Here is a 22,112-nt window from a genome sequence, read left to right on the forward strand (position 1 = left end):
TTCTCTAATATTAAAAATAAAAGCTCAAATATTGAAGTTGCCGCTAGCAATTAGCATTGGATGTGACATATCACAAATTAGAAAAGCTTTTAAGTATACTGGTATACTAGTGTTTCAGTAAATTTTAATTGTTGATCTTAATTTTATATATATAATTAAAATCAACGGTTAAAAATTACCAAAACACTAATATACCGGTACACTTAAAAGTTTCTCATAAATTATTGGTAGCTTATAGGAACCAAAGTTAGGAGAGATGGATTATTGGATTTGTCTAAATATAATGGTGGAAAACAATCATTTATACCTATGAATTTTGTAAATGCTAACAAAAATACGCATCAAACAAAGAAACTAATGTTATATCCATAAAAGATAGGTTCCGTGTGAAAAAATACCCAAACATTAATTTTTTTGTTGAATTTTTATTAAAATTCTCAAATTACCTTTTATCTTCAACTTCAGTTCCACCCCCTTTTCTTTTCCAAATTTCAAACTTTCACAACCTTCACTACCACCAGTGGCTCCCCTGATTACCACCGCCTCCCCTTCCTCTCAGTCCTTCGCCAACACCGACTCTTTTGTTACCTGTGTCAAGAACTTTCTCACTCTCAACGTGCACACATTTTCGTAGTTCAACAGCAGATCTTCTACCTACCACACACACCATAAAAGAAACTCACAATATTATTTTGTTATATATTAATTTCAACATAAACCACAACAAACAGTCCAACACATTTCAACATGTGATGCAACTTTGGATTAGAGGGATCTAAATGTATACCACGGCTTTGGTCTTTGAGTAGAAGGATCCGATGAAGTTAGGAGTGTCCTCCTCCTTGAAGCTGACACCGGATCCTAAAGTGTGGAGTCATGCTCGAAGATGCACCCAGTAGCGTAGTTGATCAGAATGAGGCCCTTCTCGCAGCACACGTCGACCAGGGTGAGGGTGCCAACCACGTTCATGCGAATGGTCTCCACCTTGTGAGACTCGCACCAGTCCACGTTAGGCCTACTGGTCATGCCAGCTGCATTAAAGACGTGGCTGGGGTTCACATTGGCAATGTCTGAGCGTTTCTCGTGGCGGCCAGAGCTGTACACGAAGAGGATGCTTTGGACTTCAAAGAGCTTGCTGAAGAGGCTGCCAATCCATTCGGTGCACTCGTAGATCAAGAACTTGAGTTGCTCGTCATCGGCGCAGCCGTTAGCTGGTAAGCATATTGTGTCGGTGTTGATAAAAGACTGAGAGGAGAGGAGGCAGTGTAATCAGGGGAGCTATTGAGGATTGGAAAAGTTTGAGATTTGAAAAAGAAGAGATAGGGGTGGAGTTGAGGTTGAAGATAAAGGGTAATTTGAAAATTTTATTAAAAAGTCAACAAAAAAATAAGGGTTTGACTACTTTTGTTACATACAATGTTAGTTTCTTTGTTTGATAGGTACTTTTGTCAGCGTTTGCAAAGTTCATGTATACAAAACAAATTATACTAAAGTATTTATTAATTTACATTTTTATTTATTAAATATGTATTATAATTAATAAATTTGTAATTGGTCAATATAATAAATGCCTTACAATATGACTAGGGACAGATTCATAAATATTATTATGGGGCTAATAACATATATAATATTAAAATAAAATTTATGCAAATAAATTATAGAATAAAGTATCGTTTTTGTCCCCAACATTTGGGGTAAGTTCTATTTGTGTCCCTAACGTTTAAATCGTCCTATTTGTATCCTTAACGTTTGTAAAAGTGATTCAATGTTATCTTACTATCAATTAGACTAACAAATCAGATTATATTTTTTAATTATTCTCACTTAGATGTATTCATTCTCAATTAGGTCTCACTTGGATGTGTTCTATTTTAATATTATAACCACTATTTGTGTTTAGATTCAATTATGTCCCTAGAAAAGTGAATTATGTAAATGTTGTAGGAATTAGTTTCAACATTTGATGAGCTATTTTTCGGAGTAGATCATTGATTCTATTAGAGACATTTGTATTCTAATTTCAAGAAGAGATTTTTTAAACTCAAACTAAAGCACTCATGATGTGTAATTGATGGCAGGATAATATTGAATCACTTTTACAAACGTTAGGGATACAAATAGGACAATTTAAACGTTAAAGACGCAAATAGGATTTACCCCAAACGTTGGGGACAAAAACAATACTTTACTCTAAATTATATAATATAAGATACATTGCAGTAGAAATATACTAATAAATACAAAAAATATGTTTGTACTTTTTATTAATGAAATAGTATACGTCGATTCTTCATATCATAAAATTTATCATTAATAGAATTTTTATCAAATTTTTCAACAATTTTCTTCTCAATGTAAATCAAAAGACAATTAGCAAGAAATTCATCTTCTATTTTATTTTCGATTCTATTATGCACAATATTCATAGTTGAAAAAGATCTCTCAATTGTAATAGTTGAAATAAGAAGAACCCTTGACATAACTCAGAAATTGTGCACAAATTACTTAATTCAACAAGATTAGGAATTATAATATTGAGCTTGCATTCTAATGTGAAATTTTTCTTGATCACTAAATTTATTTGGATAAAATCATTATACTATTTCACTTACTTTTTAGATATTAAAAATTATTAATATTTGGACTAGACTTTTATTTATATTACACTAAATATTAATATATTTTTTAAACAAAAAATAAAATTAAATAATAATTTTATATACTTAATAACTTATTATTATTAATTTTTTCAAAAAAATCTAGGGAACCAAGGTTTCACTCACCCTATATATGCCCGTCCATGAATATGATAAATAGGTCTTAGATTCAGAATGAAACCACTCTAATTATCCTTATTATTATAATACACCTTTAATTATTGAACACCTTTATCCTAAAAAAAAAAAAAATCTCTATGACAAAATAGAAAATCTAATAAAATTTATCCATGCTCCAGAAAATTCAAAAAACTTTAGAAAATTTAGAATATTTATACTAAAATGACTAAACTAGATATTATCATCCAACAAGTTCTTTTTGAATTTGTTACCAAAATGACATGAAGTCTTAGAGAATAGATCAATACTCTTAGTGAATATAAAATATTGCAACTAAAAGTGTTTGCGGCGTGGTTTAGATCGATTTTAAATAAAAAACTCATTCAACCTGAATATTAATTTTACGTGTAGTGCCATCAAATTTAGTATTTACTCATAAAAATGAAAGCATATTTATGCTCATAAAAGTGATAGAAGAGTTATCTCAGTCTTTCTCAACCAAAACCTTCTGTATCCCTAGTAGAGTTAAATTGTAATTTTTCTGATGAAAAAGAGTTAATATTATCGAAACGCTGTTGGGATCGAAACGCTGACTTTACTATTTATGTTTGAGCGTGGCGTCCATTAAAACCTAAAACCCAAATAAAAATAGTATTTAAAATTCAAATAAAGATAGTATCTGATTTTATTTTCATTTAATTCCAAATCAAAAGTAATTATAACTTATTTAATTTAGTATTTACAACAATAAATAAAATTATCGTTGTATAAATTATTTAATTTAAAATAATATAATTTATAATTATAATTAATATATATTATACACAAACAAATAAAAGAATTAAATAATTTTCCAACCATTTTAACCAAGTTACAGAAAAAATTTGGTTAATAAAGCAAAACACAATACAAAATTTGGTTCCTATACTTTTTCAACGGAATAACAATAACATTGATTTATGGTGATTGATAAGAACACGGATATAACCAAAACCAAATTCAAATTAGAAGAATAACGTAATTATGTATTTATTCTATTTTATTTTAGTGAAAAATTCATTAATTATATGGTTAGTTTTATATCTAGACGTATATCTTTTATTTAATAAATTTTCTATGTGTGTTTTTAAAACAATTATCCATTATTACATAATAAATAAATTTGTGCAAAACACGTGACTAACTTCTATTCCATTCTAATCAAAATAATTATCACTTATATTTTTTGTACATTAAAAAATTTATATCTAAACCTATGTTATATTTAAGTATATTGGTTTTTATTGTATTAAGAAAAGTAGAAAAATACCATCATTTTAAAAAGAATAGTAAATAATATTATATGTCAATACTTAAATAGTTAATACAAGAAATTAAAGAGGGACATGATTTTGTGATTAGGCAAATGTTTATGTCACGCATGACAGAGAGTACGGAGAGACTTAGCGGGATTCCGGAAATAATGCTCTCTCTCACTCTTCACTTTGTCGTATCCATTTATCAAAATTCAACAAATAAAAAATAATAAATGAATAATATTGCTTTACAATTAAAAAAAATGAAAAAAGAGAGAAAAACCTGAAATTGGTTTCGGTTTGCGTAACCAGTTTCAATTTCAATGCATTAATATTAATAAATAAATAATAATATAAAATTAAAATTATATGAATATTTTTTGGCTTATTTTCTGCAACATCCACTACTCTCTATTCTATTTCTTCTATCCATCAATCATCACACATCCACTCTCTTAAACCTTCTTTTCCAGATCTCTCTCTCTTCTTCTTTTCCGTGATCCTTTTGGTCCATCGTTCTCTCTCGATGTCTATCAACTTGATCCTTTTCTCTTTCTAGAGGAATTTCCTTTTCTTCTTTCTTTCGGCCCTATTTCAAAGCATTTCATTCTCCAGGTATTAATCGCTTGCTATTTGTGCTGTTAATTCGTATTTTCTTGTTATAAAGTTTTGTTCTTTTCGGGTTGTGGTGTCTGATTTTGAGTATTTTACAATTGATTGCATTGCAGATTTTGTTTTTCCACCCAGGAGCTCAACAAAGTTCGTGAAACTCGAGGTAAACATGAATTTCATACTTAGTTCTTTGTCCAACCATTAAGTTTGATTTTTCATGGAAATTTTTATTTTTATTTTTTTTTTTGTTTTTTAATCTGCGTTGATTGTGATTGTGTTTTTATATTTAGGAACAAGATATGATTTTGTTATTGTTATTCATTCATCTTATGTTTCCCATCCTATGTTGTCTAATTAACATCATGCGTTGGCAATTCCTCAGAGAGCTTCTTGTGCTCAGATTTTAATGTATATCTGGTTTATCTGGAAGTCTAGAGTTTCCATTTCCAATTCTTCACCTGACTTTATGATTAAAAAAAAAATGAGAAGCATTGAGGGGTGTTTCAATTTCTAATTTTCTGTGTGTAACCTTTATCATGTTCTCTTAGCATATTGAATGGGGTTTAGCTGAGTTTCAATCCATTTTAGTTTCTGGGTACTCAACATGCTATTGTACTACTTTTATGCTTTTAAATTTTCCCTTGATTGGAATTTGGCATATCTAATTAGTGCACATTTGTATCAGAAAACCTGCTAAATATTGTTTCTGCATAAAAATAAATAAATAAATAAATTTCCTTGCTTCTTATTATGATTCTTTAAAGGGAATGTTAGGCCCTTCTTTCTTGGATTTCGTTTTTGGTTGGACCTTGGAGGAACCCTAAGGGTTAGCTGCTTTGCGCTTTGTAGTTGTTAATATCTGGTGTTTTACTCTTAAACTTGTAGCTGCGAGAATGTCAGCATTTATCTGAGAATCTGTATGATAAATTATATGAAAGTGAAGATATATATGGCCAGCATTTGATATTCATATTGCTTCTGAAGAATTGCATCTTATTATTTTTGCAACCAACCAAACTTTTTTTTGTTTATTGAACTTCAAGTAACTGCTTTGAAACTCCTATTTATCAATTTTTAGAAGCTAGTGTATCGCTTTGTGAGCTGAAGCTTCATTGGAACATCAACTACCCCACACTTCTCAAGATATATAATTTAAATTGTTGTGGTGATATCATTGTTTTGGTGGTTCTTGGATATTTGTTGTTTACTTTTTCTTATCCTTTCAATTTGATGTTGTGTTTGACATTTTTTCTTGTTCGAGTAGGTATTTTTTGGTAGCTTCAACAAAGAAACCTAAAGCTACATAAGTTGAGTTAGGAAAGGGAAGTTTCTGGTATAATGTTGGGGGGCAACAATGGTAACCCGCTTCCTGTTTTCCTGGACGAGACTCAATTTCGATATCAAACAAATCCAGCAAATCAATTGCAGTTGTTTGGAAACTGTGAGTTCTCTTCTCCTTTTGGTTTTGTAGTGATATGATTGCTAGTTAGACGTTATACATTGCGTCTATTCTTTGTTTTGTTCAACTTATTTGTCCGGTTAACTAATTTTGAAGTTACATAACATCACTTTATTTTCCTGGATTTTTAGTCAAGAGCTACTTTACATATTTTTATTTTGAACTTTCTATGGTTCTGTCCCTTTCAGTCTTATCTGCCCCAAGTATGGTAACATTACCATTTTTTGTTGAATGTGGATGGACCGATGGAGGAGTGCAATGTTATGGCTTTTGAACTTGTCCTGTTTAGTGTATGTATGCATATTTTTCTTCTTGCATTGCAAGTATGCATTCCCGATGCTGTAGAACGTGATCAAGATTGTTTCTTGTACTTATCCTGGTCTCCTTTCTTATATATTTTGATGTTTAAATATTAGAATATAGATTGCTTTTATAACAGGTGATTGTCTTTGCTGCTGTTATTGTGATATTCTTATTTTATGTTGCTGAAATTAGGAACTATTTCTTCTTCCTTTTTTTTTCTTTCGAAATTTTGATAGTTGTCCAGTTCCTTGAGTTTTTGATTTTGAAATTATATATAAAATAACATTATTAGTACGGAGAGGATAAGAATGCAAAAAACATGGATAAGAGATTGTACAAAAGCCAAAAATGAGAAATCCCTCAAAAAAAGATCATGTGCTTTGCACCAAATGAAAGCTAAGCACCTACTCTTTTCAACAAGACTTGTCCTAAAAATTTGTCATTGAAGGTGTGAGAATTATGATTTAATCTAAGGTAGCAAACAAAGTATTCCAAATAGCTGCTTAATTAATTATACTTCCTTTAATAATTCTTGTATTCTAGAGTTCTACCTTGTCAGACTAGTGATGAAAGTGCAAACTCTGTTGCAGTACAAGCTGGATGCAGTGTTGATCCAGTTAATTACTTTGGAAATGAGCATATCAGTCCCATGATTCAGCCAAACAAAAGAAGCAGGGAAATGGAAGATATCTCGAAGCAGAAAAGGCTTCAGATTTCCTTAAATTACAATGTCTGCCAAGATGATGCTGATCGATCGGCAAGCATTCCGAATCCTAATCCTGTGTCAACAGGATTAAGGCTTTCATATGATGACGACGAGCGCAACTCATCTGTCACTTCCGCAAGTGGAAGCATGAATGCTGCACCCTCTATCTTGCTGTCACTCGGTGATAATATCAGAAGCGAGCTTGATAGGCAGCAAGAAGAGTTAGACCAATATATTAAACTTCAGGTAATATATCTTCGCAGGATTTTGTTTCCCCTAGATAATGTTGGTTGTTAATGTCATTAGGGTTATTGTGATCCATGTTTATGATATTTGTATCCTTCAGGAAGTTATGGATGATTATCCTACTCTACATCAAAAGGGAGAAATACACACATTATTCACTTTCATCTTTGATGCTTTCGTGCTTTTCTTATGAAATTGCCACTAGTATCATGTTTTTTAATATATCATTGTGCTATTATTTGGGCTGAATTTTCTCCTTTTGGTTATTTTGTGCTGTTCTGAGTTTTCATATTCCTCTCTGGACAGAAGGAACAATTGTCAAAAGGAGTGAGGGACATGAAGCAAAAACACATGGCTTCTCTCCTTACTTCGATTGAAAAAGGCGTTACTAAGAAGCTAAAGGAGAAAGATATAGAGATTGATAACATGAACAGAAAAAATAGGGAGCTAGCAGATAGAATAAAACAGGTGGCTATGGAAGCGCAAAACTGGCACTACAGAGCCAAGTACAACGAGTCAATTGTCAATGTGTTAAAAAACAATCTCCAGCAGGCAATATCTCAAGGAGTTGAACAAGGAAAGGAAGGATTCGGAGACAGCGAAATTGACGACACTGCTTCCTACATAGATCCTAATAACCTCTTCAGCGTTGCAGGCGCGCAGCATATGAAATCCACTTACAAGAATTACCAAGGCATGGAGAACCTGAGTTGCCGAGCGTGCAAGGCGAAGGAGGTTTGCATGTTGTTGATGCCTTGTAGGCACCTGTGCTTGTGTAAGGACTGTGATGGATTTATCAATGTTTGTCCTGTTTGCCAATTGATTAAGACTGGAAGTGTGGAGGTATATCTCTCATAAGTCATAACTCGCAAAATGGAAGTACTTAAAAAGAAAAAAAGAATCACTGTTCTCTCTGTGTGAAAAAGTTCATCATAATGTTCAAGTTAAAAAGTACTTGTCACCTAAAAAAAAATGAACTACTTCAAGGGATAGTTCTATACACTTGTGTTAATAACACTACTACATATGCTCCTTGTACCAAAAGCCTATTTCTATGTAGACTTTTTTTCACCATGGAGCTTCACCTAATTGCTGATGAGCTGCATCAATTGTTACAATGATTATGAACAGTGAAATAGGGGAAAGGTAAATGAGTCCTGAGGCTGACATTACTTGTTGAATAATTAAAATAAAAAAGGAAGTAATATTTGTAAGTCTTTCTTAACAAAGAAAATTACAGTTTTTTTTTTTTTTTGAAAAAATAGAATTAGCTTTGTTTTTTTAAAGGATTAGCTATTTCCAACCAATACTTTGATTAGTATTTTCTAACTGTCAACCGAATTCGTAATGTTGTATGTTACCTAATAATAACCTATCCCGCTTTTAAATTTAATAAATGGTGGTCACCAACTACACAATTAAAAAGAAACTGAACTACATATTGTTGGTAAAATCTTGTGGAAGTCTTTGCAATTTGCGTAGGCTAGGATTGCTGAGCTGATGCATCTGTGTCAAAATCACAAGTCTGACTCTAACAACTCAAGCATTATCTTCAAGGCAAGCCAGGATATGTGATGAACTCACTTGAACTGTTATATTTGTCTATATGTGTGATGTAAATTCGTCCTTAGTTTGTTTTATACTATTTAGAATTGTGTAGAGCTTTTTGACAAAGTCTTAGACTTGGATGTTCATTACTGTTATGCCATGTCAAATTATAAATTACTCATTGTAAGGAGGCTTAGCTTTGATTTTCAATCAATGAAATTGGCTGCTGTTGACTAACAAATAAAATAATAAAAATAATTTAGTTAAAGAGCGCCTTAAAAATATTGGTTAAAGAGTGAAAGAGAAAAGTTTTTATTTTCTCAATGTAAGCAATGTATTAAAAAAAAATTTGAAAAAATAACATGAATTTAATTTTTGATGTACTGTCAATAAAATCAGTTTTATACGTGCATCTAGTTATATAATGCCACTTCAGCAAAAATAATTATTTTTTACAATAATCGTGTAAATAGTCATAAAAAACGGATATTATTGAACAATTGTATACAATATTTTATATTATCAGTGCATCAAAATTAAAACTCAAATAATATTTAATTTATATTTGCTATCAACATTTTTCGCCCATAATATCCTAAACAAGACCTAAGAAAAGGGTGAAGAAGAAATTGTATGTTAGAACAAAGATCTAATAAAATATGCGTAGCCATAGTGCTGAAAGAATCATGTCCCATATAAAACTGAAATGTAATAGTAGTCTTAATATTCAAGTAACTTTCACCCTCCTTTAAGTGGGAATCCCCTCTTTTTCCACTATCAAAAGCACAACACATTATCGTTGTGCTTGCATTACTTCATTAACAATCCTATAATATTCATAAAAGAGTGAGGAATGCTCCCCATCCAAGCCATCTCTACTGACTCTGTTACTACCAGAAAGGTTGTTACATGGGCTCCCACCAATGACAAGGTCAAACCCACCAAAACGGTTTATCCAATGGCTTATATGCTCTGAAGTCACCCTTTGTACATCTTCAACCTCAAATAGGTTACCCCTTTGTTCTGTCTGTTCCCACCAACAGCGAAGGATGTTTCTGTTGACTTCAGATATTTCCGCGGACACTACATTCTTGAGCTTTATTCCTAATCTATGAAGAGCAACTTCAGCACCTCCAATGCCAGAGAAGAGGGACAGAACATTAACGCCATTTGGATATTGATCCTTCAATACTGAAAGATGATAGGCAACTGTGTCAACCTGAAAACCAATTCCATTTGTTTCCACTGAATTAGTTAGTCATAAAACACCAACCTCTCCTAGATAAAAGACAAAGGTTTAGGGGAAAACATTTTTAGTTATTATAATGGCAAAACATTTTTTATGACAAGCTAAAGTTAAGTGCGTGAGAGGGTATAACACGAAGAAACCTGAAAGGCATTCCCAAGTGCTTTGTATCTATCTGTTCTGCTGATTCCTCCACCTCTAGTGTGATCCTTTGGGAATCCCAGCAGCATCTCATATTCATCAGGTTCAAGGGTTGCCACCTTGTTTTTCCCAACCCAAACCAAGTTCCACTTTTTACACAGTTTAAGCACAGTGTCTTGGACATTTGGAGGAGGAGTTTCAGCACCACACTCTTCAAGGTCTCTTCTTATTTTCTCTGTCACTGTGGCAGCTCCAATGCTTGTTAGAAGGCAATTGAGCTGTGTTCTTCGATCCCATTTAGGCCACCACTTTCTGGTGGTAGGCAAAGCCTCTTGGACAGTGAGGGGTTGGATAGGAAGCAATGGGAAACGGTTTTCAGTGGGGAGATTATGGATATACCCTCTTTTTCTTGTTGAAGCACAAAATAATTTTGAATCAACAAACTCTGGCTGAATCCCATATAGAAAATTTGAGATTTTATTCCAAACTCCTACAGGAGCAATAGCGACGTTTTCATAATAAAAGTATGGTGGACCTGCTAGTTTATCTGGGATCTTTCTTACAACCCTGGGATAGAGTCCTTTTGCTATGCTAAATCCATTTGTTGGGATAGATAGTTCTATCTCCTCCATGTCAATTTCTAAAGGCTTCTTTTGGCTTGTCCTGCACATTCTGCTTTTCTTTTTCCCATTATAGTAGTGATCTCTTGACTGGCATAGAAGAAGGCATAGACCTCATGTCAGAAAACTGCATGCATTACTTACAAGTAGAAACATCAATGATTAATTTGATAAGTTTATAAGCCTCAAACCCTTTTATGCACATGAAGAGAGGTATCATGTATCCTGTTAGGTCGATCTTGAAGATGAGACTCAATTTCCTTTTCTAATTGAGCAGCACAAATGAAATCTGCAAGGTCACTGAGATCTGCTCCAGGACCTGGCAGTGCCAAATGTTACAATAACAATTCAAGAATCAATATTAAACAAATATTGTGAAGAATGGCCAAGCTATTGAAAAAATAAACAAAACTCAAACATGCTAATTACTCATACAAAGATAGCAGAGTACATGTACCGCATTTGTCTATAGCTATCAAAGCTTCCTTGAAAGGGTATCCCATATTCACAAGTATTGACAAGGTCTCATCCTTCTCTGATGTAAAGGCATCTTCCTGCATAAGCATAACCAAGATTTATATATCTAGTGACTGCAAACTTTTTTATCTTAATTAGCAAATGGATTATGTATCTATGTTGCGAAGTTGATTGAGTTTGAAAAGATGTAATCTTTGCCGACTCACACTTAGATGTGTCAAAATTAATTTATCAAGATTATGACAGAAAATCAAAGGTCACACTCAATTAATGAAAGACTTCATTTTTTAACTCGCTGATTCTAGTGGCAATCCAATGACATGACTAGGCTTGCTATGTATTTCGTATATCACAACTTCACGAGTGTTGACTAATTATGATCCGAGTTTTTTCATCTATTATTGTCATTTCATGTTCTATTTGAGTTACAATAAGGATATCAAGCTCAGAACCCCGAAATACTCCTAATCTGAAAGAACCCCAAGGTCTAGCTAACCTACAGAATGCACAAAAATGCATAATATCACCCCTGTTGAGTTTAATGTATAATTGAAATTGAGGTTTAAACAGAGTAAATCCAAATGAGAATACTATTTTACAAGGGATAGGCTATTGCAATTACAAGGATGGAATGAAAGTTATGTGTATCAAAGAAAATTATAGAAAAGAAATCCACCTCAATTTCAGAATCACTAATATCATAATCATCATTATCATCAGATATGTCAATTGTTGTAACACTTTTCTTAGCAAAATCACATGGTTCTCTGAAAGCTTCTCGCATAGGATCGTCGATGGTCTGCAAGCTCGAGGATTCCATTAAAAAAATTAAAATCATTGCAACCCCTGCTGCTAAAGACAATGAAATCACTTGCTGCTAAACACATATTTTTGTACTTCTACTTGACATGAGTCACGAGATAAAATAGATGATAATATCAACAAGATTATCTTCACTTCTACATACTTAACTACTTCAAAGGATCGACAAATATAAATTCACTGAATCATATATGTGAAAATTAATAAGTAGCAGTTAATGATATTTAAAACTCTGCCTATGTTTATTGCAAAGCTTTCATAGCCAGTTCCAAGTCTGGATAAAAAGAAGTTTGTGATAGGTTATCGACAGCCAATGGAAAAACTTTGTCAAACTTTATTAATTAAATAAAACGAAGTGGTTGACTTCAATAGTAAATGGATAAGATGGTGAAATAGTAGGCAATTGACAGAAAGTAGTGTTTTCTCACAGCTGCAAGTGTTAGTAGAGTCTCCAGAATGTTTTCCTCATTGTCTTCTCCTACAACAGTTCGAAACAAAAATAAAGTTGATACCATTCAGATGCAAGGCGGAGTAAGAGTAATGCTTTCCAAATATGTGAAATGAGAATGCACAACAACCATCTTCCTCAATAGCTTTGATCACTTCCTCTACGGAAAACCCCATTCCCAAAAAGTGATGAATCAGCTTGCTGTTCTTGGCACTTGAACAAGTTGAACCACTCTCCTAAACAGAACATTGAATACATCCACCACATTATAGCAACAAGACTGAGAAATATGAAATACGAAACATGAAATTTGAAATTAATATTATGACATGTGGATTAATATTAAACAAGACTTTATACTTGTGTGATCTTAGCAAGTCTATTTGTAACACATTTGGACGCAGGATTTACCTCCACACTGTGTACATTGCTCTCTTGAGGCATGCCAAATACCTCAAGGTCGTCATCACTGTCCCAATCATATTGATTCCTTGAGCTTGAACCTTGTGAATGCTACAAAAATAAATAAATAAATTCAATAGCACAAATAAACACAACTGAAACTCTAAATTGGTAAGCGTAGATTTAGAAAGGGAACATGAACATACCATGAGTTTGAAGCTAAGAAGAAGAAGAAGAAGACGAAGAGTCAACCAATTTTGCAGAACTAGTTTCAAAATCCAAACACTACAGCTGTCACATTAAGGCTATGTTTGGTTGAGGAAGAAAATTTTCCGTGAAAATAATAAAAATTTTCAGTCCAACCAGACATACCCTAAAATGTATCAGAAAACACAATCGTTACTTTTTCTTGAAGCAGTTGAATGAAAATAGCGCAATGTAACAGTAAAACAATGGAAGATTAAACAAGCAAAAAATGATTGAAAAGGTAGGAACAATAGATGGAGAAAAAGCGGAGATAGAGAATGAGAGAGTAGAAAAGGTTACTACGCTAACACGGCGGTGGAATCAGGATTCAGAAGGAATGTGGTGTGTGTATTACCGTACTGTGTACGTGAGTTTTCTTGAAGCAGAAGAAAAGAGAGAAAAAAAAAAATGCGTCGTTCAGTAATGAAAGTTTAGTTCATTTCAAAACATCCATAATAATTTATGGATATTAATCCCATACTTATACAAAAATGAGAGGATAAATTAATCCTTCTTTTATGTATTATTATAAAATAAATTTAATTATATAAATGTTTAACATCGGAAAAAAATATATTTTATTTTAACTTTAAATATTATGTTTTAACTAAATTCTAAATAATTAATTTATCACATCATTTCTATTTTTATAGAACTATAAAACTTGAAAAATACTTGCTAATCTTATCGTGTATTTAATTTGTTGTCCAAATCTTATTTTTATATAAATTTTCACTATATATTAGTTAAAAAAAATGATTAGAAAGATTAATTGATTTAATTCTGTTAGGAAACCAACTAGAGGAGTAGCTAATTGGAGTTAATTAGTTGAAAAAATAGGTTCATTATAGAAAAAATAAAAAATAACTTTTTACTATCTTAATTTTTTAAATTTTAAAATTAAAAATAAGAAGAAATTAATTGAATTGGCTTATATTATAGTTAGTTCCTAAATTTTTTCTAATTGATAAGTCTACTTATTTTCCTGTAAAATTGACACTCACTCTACTATCATTTTTTTTTTTTTTTTTTGGGAAATGCCAGGGTTATTTTTAGTGAAAAATAATAATACAGAGTTCGTTATTATTAGTTTAAATATAAGACAGTATAAAAAAATATATGTCACCTAAATTTTTTTTATTTTTTATTCTTATGTTACTCCTCAGACCTCACTTTCTTTCATATCTTTTTCCTACTCCCTCAAACTCAAAAAATTCTTCTAATTTCTCAATTCTCAAATATAAAATAATAACATCATCTTCCAAACTCAAAAAATTGAAAGCTCCTTCATGGAAGCATAATTAACCTACCAAAACGACCACAAAAATCATTGATCACTTGAGATACTCCTTCATGACACCATCATCGTCTCTCTGAAGTAATGTGTTCATGTTCCTTAGCCTTAGCGATCTCCACTGATGTAGTGTCAAACATTTTCTCTCCCTCCTACTCAACTTTGTTGAGAGTGACCCTGTAATCGCTATTAATAGTGTCATTGCCAACAACGCTTCTAACAGTGGCTTTGTCGTTGACATTGACAATTCCATGTCCACTCAACATTCACTCGGCAATAACTTTTCTGTTGCCCTTGCCAATGATGGCTTTGTCGAAAATTTAGAAGAAACTACCACTAATATTATAAATTTTACACATGTAATAAGTTGAATAACATTAACACCGTTATTTTTTATATTTTACATTATTATTATTATTATTATTATTATTATTATTATTATTATTATTATTATTATTATTATTATTATAATAGTATATAAAACTGAGATTCTTATTCTTATTCTATAACATTGATTTTAAACTTTGTTGATGTACATTTGTGAAAAGAAGAAAGGCACAAAAGAAGATTAATGGAGTCTATCTTAAAAGATAATAATTTAATGCTAACAGATTTTTTTTAACTTGTTTTCATGAAACTTTATTTAGTGTGATCTTTGGTTTATGCATCTGCAGATTTTATAAAATAATTATGAAAACATGACTAATTAGATTATTAAAATATTAAAGTGGTCATGACAAAAAATTTTATTTTTACCCTTTTGTTTTTGGATTAATTGGTGTATTAATTAGATATGTGGTTGTGCTTTTGTTATTATATGTCATTGTTCATTTGGCAATTTTTGTTCTATATGTGAAACTATTTCTTTATCATTTTCTTATATATTTGAGATGAATTAAATTTTGAATCTAATTATATAAAAGTAATGAATATTACTGAAATCTTTTTATTATAATTGATGATTTAACAATATTATAATTGAATAGTTGTAAAAAAAACATGAATAAAAAAGGATTAATCTCTACGTACAAGTGATTTTGTTATACAAGTCTTACAAGTCCTCTAATTGATATTACGCTCAAACGCGCTTGTTATGCACATATGTTTCACGCGCCTCTAACAGATTTTTAATTTTTAAAAGGATTCTGTTTCCTTTTTCGAATTTCTTGCCTTCTTTTTCTCTTTCTTTATTTACGTGCTTTTCTCTCTATTCTCTTTCTTCGTTATGACTTTTTATCTGACGGAGGGTGAATTGTCTTATTCTTTTAATTGAATTGTTTTAGTTTTTGTTTAGTTATGATTTATGAATCTGGTTTTTTTTATTTTTTTATGATGGTTTTATAGTTGTATTTGCATTCTATAGTTTATGCTTGTTTTAATATGGTGTATTTTTTTGTGTATTTTGCAGCCCTTCTGTGGTGTATTTTGCAGCCCTTGCTGATTTTGGTGGCTGATTTTAATGTACACGTAACATAACTCATTTTTATATCTGCAGCAAATTTGGGTGTAAAAATGAAGATATTTGGGTGTAATACGAAGATATTTGGGTGTAAAACGAAAATATTTGGGTATATTTTTATTCTGATGAGTTCTGCATAATTCAGAACTCTTCCTCTTCCTCCTCCTCATCTTCTGCTACTTCTTCTTCTTCATCTTCTTATTTCATATTCTCATAATTCTTTTTGGGAGAAAAATCAAACAAAGAAGAAAAAATAGTTGCAAAATCAAAAGAAGAATGAGGAGAAACACGATGATGAAGATGAAACACGCGAAGAAAAAAGAGGAGAAACACAAAGAATGAGGAGAAGAAGAAGGAAGAAGAGGAGGAGGAGGAGAAACGCGAAGAAAAAATGACAGTTGTGATTTTCATCGAGGAAGAAGAAGAAGAGTCCTTCATAATGGTGAGTAGCGCGCTTTGAAAACATGAAGTGGTTGAGTAACGTGCGTGTTTTTACTCTTGAATGTGGGAGTGTAATGCGCGTGTGTTTTGTTGGACTTGTGCCAACTTATAAAACTTGTAAGCCAAAAAAGCTTGTATATGTGTAACATACCTGAATAAAAAATTGATGATTAGAAAAGAGAAATATTCATTAAAGAATAGGTAAAATTTTGGATTGAATTTCTCTAAATCGAGTAGGTTGATAAAGTGATGCAATAATCACTCAACTCATAAATAATAAAAATTATAAATTTAAAGATGATTAAAATATTATTTTATTAACTTTTTATTTTAATTTTTTTTTACAAAATTTTAATGTGTTAATTTTTAGAGTTAAGCTAATTAAATATTTTCTATAACTTCTCTTAATTGAATATGTTATTATATCTTAAGTCAAAAATACATAAAATAGGCTACTATATAAAAATATATATGAGAAATCATAATTTACATTCTAGTTTCTGAAAATTATCAAAGCATTTACCTTTTGTATTTTGGAATATGCTCCAAATTTTTACCATCAATATAACTTTTTTTAGCATAATATAACTAAGAATTTAATTTTAATGTGCTGATACATAATTTTTTAATTATATCTATTTTTGAATGGTTATTCTTATAATTAATATAAAAAATAGATATTTTTACTAAAATAACAATACATAATTAGATATTTATGTAAAATAATTTTATGATGACAGTACATTAAATTAAATTCGTATAATTAAATAACTTAGTGATAAATATTATATAAAAAAGATGAGTGTATTATATATTTTAAAACAAAAAACCATTGCTCTGACAACCAAGCTGAATTGGCCACCAAATCAATCCAGTTCAGGGTTAAAATTAAGGTGGATACTCCCATGAAGATATTATAATTGTCTTCATGTGATGATTTTTCTTTTTGACCTTTAGATGATGGAGTGTAGGGTTAGATTTTGATATGTTATAAAAGTGTTGTTTTTATTTGAAGTGTGGCCAAATTAATAAATTACACTTTTATACAAAGCATCTTCATAAAAAGATGTTTTTTGCATCTTCATTTGAGTAGCTCCCTAAAATTAATGGGTAATAAATAAGTCAAAAATTAGAGAACAATCGAATAGCCGATTAAACGACTCTGATTTGTAGTAGTTAACGAGTTTAAGATAATAAAATAAAAAAAATTTAAATTATATATTTTATATATAAATTAATGAATAAAGTGACTATTAAATTATCGAGGATTTCAATCTCGAATAATTAGTCTTTGAAAAAAAATATCAATTAGGTCCTTCACAATAATAAATAGTGAACATATATGTCTTTTTTTCAATAGATAGTGCGAAATAAAATAAATTTATCTATATGTATTTTATTATCTATGTGTGTTTTGTTGGTGCCACATGAACATGAAAATAATATAGTTTTGAACTGTAAAACATTTATTATATATCTTTTAAGTTTCTATATAACATTTATCAATTGTTCTTTTTTTTTTTTTATCACAAATCCTACCAAAATAGATGAGGTTGCGTTCCAAAAGTTGTTATGTATATTACGATTTTTCATAGATAGGCACGTCACAATAGTTAATGCTATATATAAGTAGGGCTGTAAGTGAGTCGAGTTGAGTCGAGTTAGACCAAGCTCAAGCTCGGCTCACAAAAATTGAGCTTGGCTCATGACTCGACTCATTAATAATTGAGCATATATCTTAAGCTCAAGCTCGGATCACCAAAAGCTCACGAGTTGGCTCAAATTATAGAAACATAAATACGTAATTTATAATTCTATATCAATAAATTATAACTTATGTATTTTAAAAAATATTTAAAAAGATCAATTTTATATATTTCTATCTATCAAATAAATTATAAATTTTTTATTTATGTCCTACATCAAAATTATATGTAAAAAATAAATATAAAATTTTAAATAATTAAGATTATATATATATATATAATATTAAAAATATAGATTAAATGCATATAGGATATGTGTATATATATAATCGAGTCAGCTCACGAGCTAATGAGGTGAGTTTATCCAAACTCAAACTCGACTCATTTAATTTATAAGCTCAATTCCAAGTACAATCTTAGCTCACTAGCTCACGAGCTCAGCTATGGGCTGACTTGACTCACTTCCAACCCTATATATAAGTATTACCGTTAAATTTTACATGATAAATCGATAAAATAACATCATGTGTCTACGGTTTGCTATCATAAAGAATCAAATTAATATTTTTTTTCAAAAATTAATTAATTCAAAATCAAAATCTTCAAGAATCTAATTATCATTTATTCTATTCTTTTATTATATCTAAATAAATTTTAATTAAATTTTTAATCCTTTAAACTTCTAGTTATATCGATTCAATTTTTGAACCCTCAAGAATACAAAAAACGCTATGACAAAATCAAAATGAACCGAGGCGTAGAACTAAATTTAATTATTTTTTTTTACTTCTCAGCTCCGTTCATTCTAAATAATTACATTTATAATTAATTCAGATCTTCTATAAGTTTCTCAAACTATGACAAACATTTTTTCTTCCATCTAATAGAACAATTGGATGTAAATTTTTTAACTAGACTTATGTGTTGCCACTTGTTAAAAAATAAATGAACGAAACATTTGATGAAAAATAAAAATTAATATTTAAATAAAGACCACATTTCTTTATAATAGTAGTAAGATGAATTGATGATTTTTTCCCGAACATGCGATGAATGGATGATTACAACAATTTCATTCTTTAAACTTTTTTCTTTTTTTCTATTTTGTATATGGTGAGGTGGAGTTAAATGTTAAAGACTTAAAGTGATTTTTTAAGTTATATTCCAGACTTAAAATAGTTTCTTAAATTTATAATTATTTAATTTTATCTTTAAAATTATATTTTGAGATTCATAGTAATTTTTCAGCTAGTTTTCACTTAATACTGGTTATTGAAAAACTGAAGTGGCCTGCCATGCTGGCATATCAACGGTTAGCTGACATGGCAAAGTAAATTCTTTTTTTTACAATGTAGTCCTTTTTTTTCATTTTAAAACCATAAGAATAACTCCAATAAAATCAATTTTGAGTATCACTTTTGACTTCTACAGTAATTTAAATAATTTAAAATTAACACTTACATTAGATACGTATTATCTTTAAAATGATACTAGTATCAGTAAGAAGATACCGTATCATTTTAAAAAAAGATGAGTAAAATGGTGCCACATGTATAATCCATTTATTCCAGACTCGATTCCTGGGTCCCTTATCGGAGCAGCAACAACCCAATCACACAGGCCCAGGCCACCACCACGGCCCAAACCGTTCAGTGACCACAAATGCCTAACCAATATTCAAATTCAAATGCTTCCCTTATCTTAGCCAATAAAGATAAGATAACAACCACAGGCTATATAAAGGGAGCAAAAGGCTCCCTCTGGTACATTACACATTCCTAACCCCTACCTATACCTCTTAGATCCATTCTAATTTGAGCATTAGAGTGTCTTTGCAGGTACCACCCCCCTGCCGCTCTAGAGGTTCGACCCCGTCACCACCAAGGCCGGCGAATCCCTGATCCTTCCTCAATCCGTATCAGCGAAGTCCTGTACGTTGGCGCTGTCTGTGGAAACTTGCCAAGTTTTAGCGGCATGACGGAAGAACACAAAGGGCGGTTCTTAGATCATCACCATGAACCAGATCCACCGAACCCAACGCCCCTACCACGAGTCAATGATCGCCCACCGACCGACTAGAGGATAACCAGTTTTGTGGACACCCATCCGACCCAAGGCAGACAGCAACTACAAGAAGACGACTGCTAATCTAACGAGGCCAGAACAACCGATGGCTTGGGAGAAAAAGAGGTCCAAATAATTCAAGAGCTCTACCAAAGGGTATAAACCATGGAAGGCTGAGTCGCTTCAAAAGAACGATACCAACCGGAACACGCAAGCAAAGCAATCTCCAAGGGCATATCACGACAAGAAGCCATGAACGAAAGATCACCTAACTGGCACCACCACAGACGCCGAAATCGCAGCATATCCCGAGAATGCGAACGTCAACACGACGACGACGAAAGGAGGTACTAGAGAGACTCCAAGCGAAGGAGGAGCGAACACGTGATAATGGGAGCCACCCTGTTCACTGAGAAAATCCTAAGAGCCAAGTTACCGAAAGGTTTCGACAAACCAACCGACACGAAGTACGACGACACTAAAGACCCACATGAACACCTAATGGCCTTTGAGGTCAGGATGAACCTAGAAGGAGCTGCCGACACAGTTTAGTGTAGGGCCTTTCCGGTAACCCTAGCTGGCCCAGCAATCAAGTGGTTTAACACCCTCTCGTATGGCTCGATAGCCAGTTTCGACAACGTCTCCAGGAAGTTCATGACATAATTCACCATTAGAATCACAAAAGCGAAACACTCGATCAGCCTACTCGGAGTCATACAATGACCGGATGAACCCACAAGGAAGTACCTAGACTGATTCAACGACAAATGATTGATGGTTGACGGGCTTACAAACTCAGTGGCCAGTCTATGTCTGAGCAATGGGCTAGTGAATGAGGATTTTCAGAAACAACTCACCCGGTCTGGACAATGCATGAATTCTAGAATATGGCAAGGGAATACATAAACGACGAAGAGGTAAGCCAAGTCGTGGCAGCCAATAAACGGCACCACGAAGCCACCTGGTGCCCAAAGAAATCCCAAAAGAGCATTTCAAATCCATCAACCCAACCAGCCACCTAGGGTGGGGAAGTTCACGAACTACACCTTCCAGCCGGCCCCAATCACAGAGATCTACCACCAGATAGCAGCGTGAGGCATCCTCCTGGGAGCCAGAAAACTAAAGGAGCGAACAAGTAGTGACAAAAGCCTGTACTGTGATTATCACAGAGGATATGGACACAGGACTCAAGATTGCTTTGACCTTAAAGATGCCCTCAAACAAGCCATTTGAGACGACAAACTCTCCGAGTTTGCCAAAATTATTCGAGAGCCCAGGAAGGACGCAATCTCGAAATGGTGAGGCCGATGCACCAGGAAAGCCCGGAGACCAACCCAACGATAATAATAAATGTTATCACTGGGAAAGACACATTTAAAAAATTCAAATCTGCACTGAAGAAGGATCTTCGAGTGCTAGCCGTAAAAAACAAAAAAAGAGCCCCCTCCCTCTTGACAACAATAATGTTCTCCCCTGATGATTGCCAGAATAGCACTTCGGCAGAAAACGCCCCTTTTGTCATCTTAGCCAAAGTCAGAACCGGGTTAGTAAAACATATACTGGTAGACACCGGAGCCAACTCCAACATCTTCTTCAAAGAAGCCTTCAACAAGGTAGGACTCCGAAATGAAAATCTAGAAAGCTACCGTAATAGGGTAACCGGACTCGAAGCAACTTCCTCAAGCCAGACAGATTTATAGTACTGCCAGTCACCATCGGAACTAGAAGCCAGAAGAAGACCACACTCTCTGAGTTCGTGGTCCTAAAGGATTCTACGGCCTATAACATCATCCTCAA

General features: G+C 32.2%; 3 protein-coding genes across 7 annotated transcripts; 1 reads left to right on the forward strand and 2 right to left on the reverse strand.

Annotated features, from left to right (window-relative positions):
* Nucleotides 1-861: 861 nt before the first annotated feature.
* On the reverse strand, nt 862-1,468 carry LOC140179169 (bifunctional dTDP-4-dehydrorhamnose 3,5-epimerase/dTDP-4-dehydrorhamnose reductase-like). The gene is made up of 2 exons (XM_072217824.1): nt 1,444-1,468; nt 862-1,211 (listed from the first exon to the last, which is right to left on the reverse strand). Exons 1-2 carry the CDS (start codon nt 1,466-1,468, stop codon nt 862-864), a joined length of 375 nt encoding a protein of 124 aa, XP_072073925.1.
* Nucleotides 1,469-4,206: 2,738 nt separating this feature from the next.
* Nucleotides 4,207-8,615, forward strand: LOC112750003 (probable BOI-related E3 ubiquitin-protein ligase 3). Of its 5 annotated transcripts, none has more exons than XM_072218894.1 (6): nt 4,366-4,690; nt 4,804-4,850; nt 5,952-6,128; nt 6,335-6,436; nt 7,040-7,401; nt 7,711-8,615. In XM_072218894.1, exons 5-6 carry the CDS (start codon nt 7,099-7,101, stop codon nt 8,257-8,259), a joined length of 852 nt encoding a protein of 283 aa, XP_072074995.1. In that variant the 5' UTR covers nt 4,366-4,690; nt 4,804-4,850; nt 5,952-6,128; nt 6,335-6,436; nt 7,040-7,098; the 3' UTR covers nt 8,260-8,615. The 5 variants fall into 5 exon arrangements, with proteins under 5 accessions (XP_025654262.1, XP_072074995.1, XP_072074994.1 ...); XM_072218893.1 differs by having other exon boundaries at nt 4,431-4,690; nt 7,708-8,615; XM_025798477.3 differs by lacking the exon at nt 6,335-6,436 and having other exon boundaries at nt 4,207-4,690; nt 7,708-8,615.
* Nucleotides 8,616-9,583: 968 nt separating this feature from the next.
* LOC112750004 (DNA (cytosine-5)-methyltransferase DRM2) lies at nt 9,584-13,805 on the reverse strand. Its single transcript, XM_072218895.1, has 10 exons — nt 13,652-13,805; nt 13,312-13,478; nt 13,115-13,216; nt 12,834-12,939; nt 12,684-12,733; nt 12,110-12,232; nt 11,414-11,510; nt 11,148-11,275; nt 10,339-11,046; nt 9,584-10,168 (listed from the first exon to the last, which is right to left on the reverse strand). Exons 2-10 carry the CDS (start codon nt 13,312-13,314, stop codon nt 9,743-9,745), a joined length of 1,743 nt encoding a protein of 580 aa, XP_072074996.1. The 5' UTR covers nt 13,315-13,478; nt 13,652-13,805; the 3' UTR covers nt 9,584-9,742.
* Nucleotides 13,806-22,112: the final 8,307 nt, after the last annotated feature.

This window comes from Arachis hypogaea, chromosome 15 (genome assembly GCF_003086295.3).
Source record: "Arachis hypogaea cultivar Tifrunner chromosome 15, arahy.Tifrunner.gnm2.J5K5, whole genome shotgun sequence".
Lineage (NCBI taxonomy): Eukaryota > Viridiplantae > Streptophyta > Magnoliopsida > Fabales > Fabaceae > Arachis > Arachis hypogaea.

Bases quoted from the DNA above. Each gene is read 5' to 3' on its own strand.
- LOC140179169 (XM_072217824.1), bottom strand. From the start codon at position 1,468: ATGAACTTTGCAAACGCTGACAAAA. The intron at 1,212-1,443 runs GTACCTATCAAA...TATGCTTACCAG, and splicing joins CTTTGCAAACGCTGACAAAA to CTAACGGCTGCGCCGATGAC.
- LOC112750003 (XM_025798477.3), top strand. From the start codon at position 6,026: ATGTTGGGGGGCAACAATGGTAACCCGCTTCCTGTTTTCCTGGACGAG. The intron at 6,129-7,039 runs GTGAGTTCTCTT...ACTCTGTTGCAG, and splicing joins ATTGCAGTTGTTTGGAAACT to TACAAGCTGGATGCAGTGTT. The intron at 7,402-7,707 runs GTAATATATCTT...CTCTCTGGACAG, and splicing joins ACCAATATATTAAACTTCAG to AAGGAACAATTGTCAAAAGG.
- LOC112750004 (XM_072218895.1), bottom strand. The intron at 12,940-13,114 runs GTAAATCCTGCG...TGTTCTGTTTAG, and splicing joins GCAATGTACACAGTGTGGAG to GAGAGTGGTTCAACTTGTTC. The intron at 10,169-10,338 runs GTTTCTTCGTGT...ATTGGTTTTCAG, and splicing joins CACTTGGGAATGCCTTTCAG to GTTGACACAGTTGCCTATCA.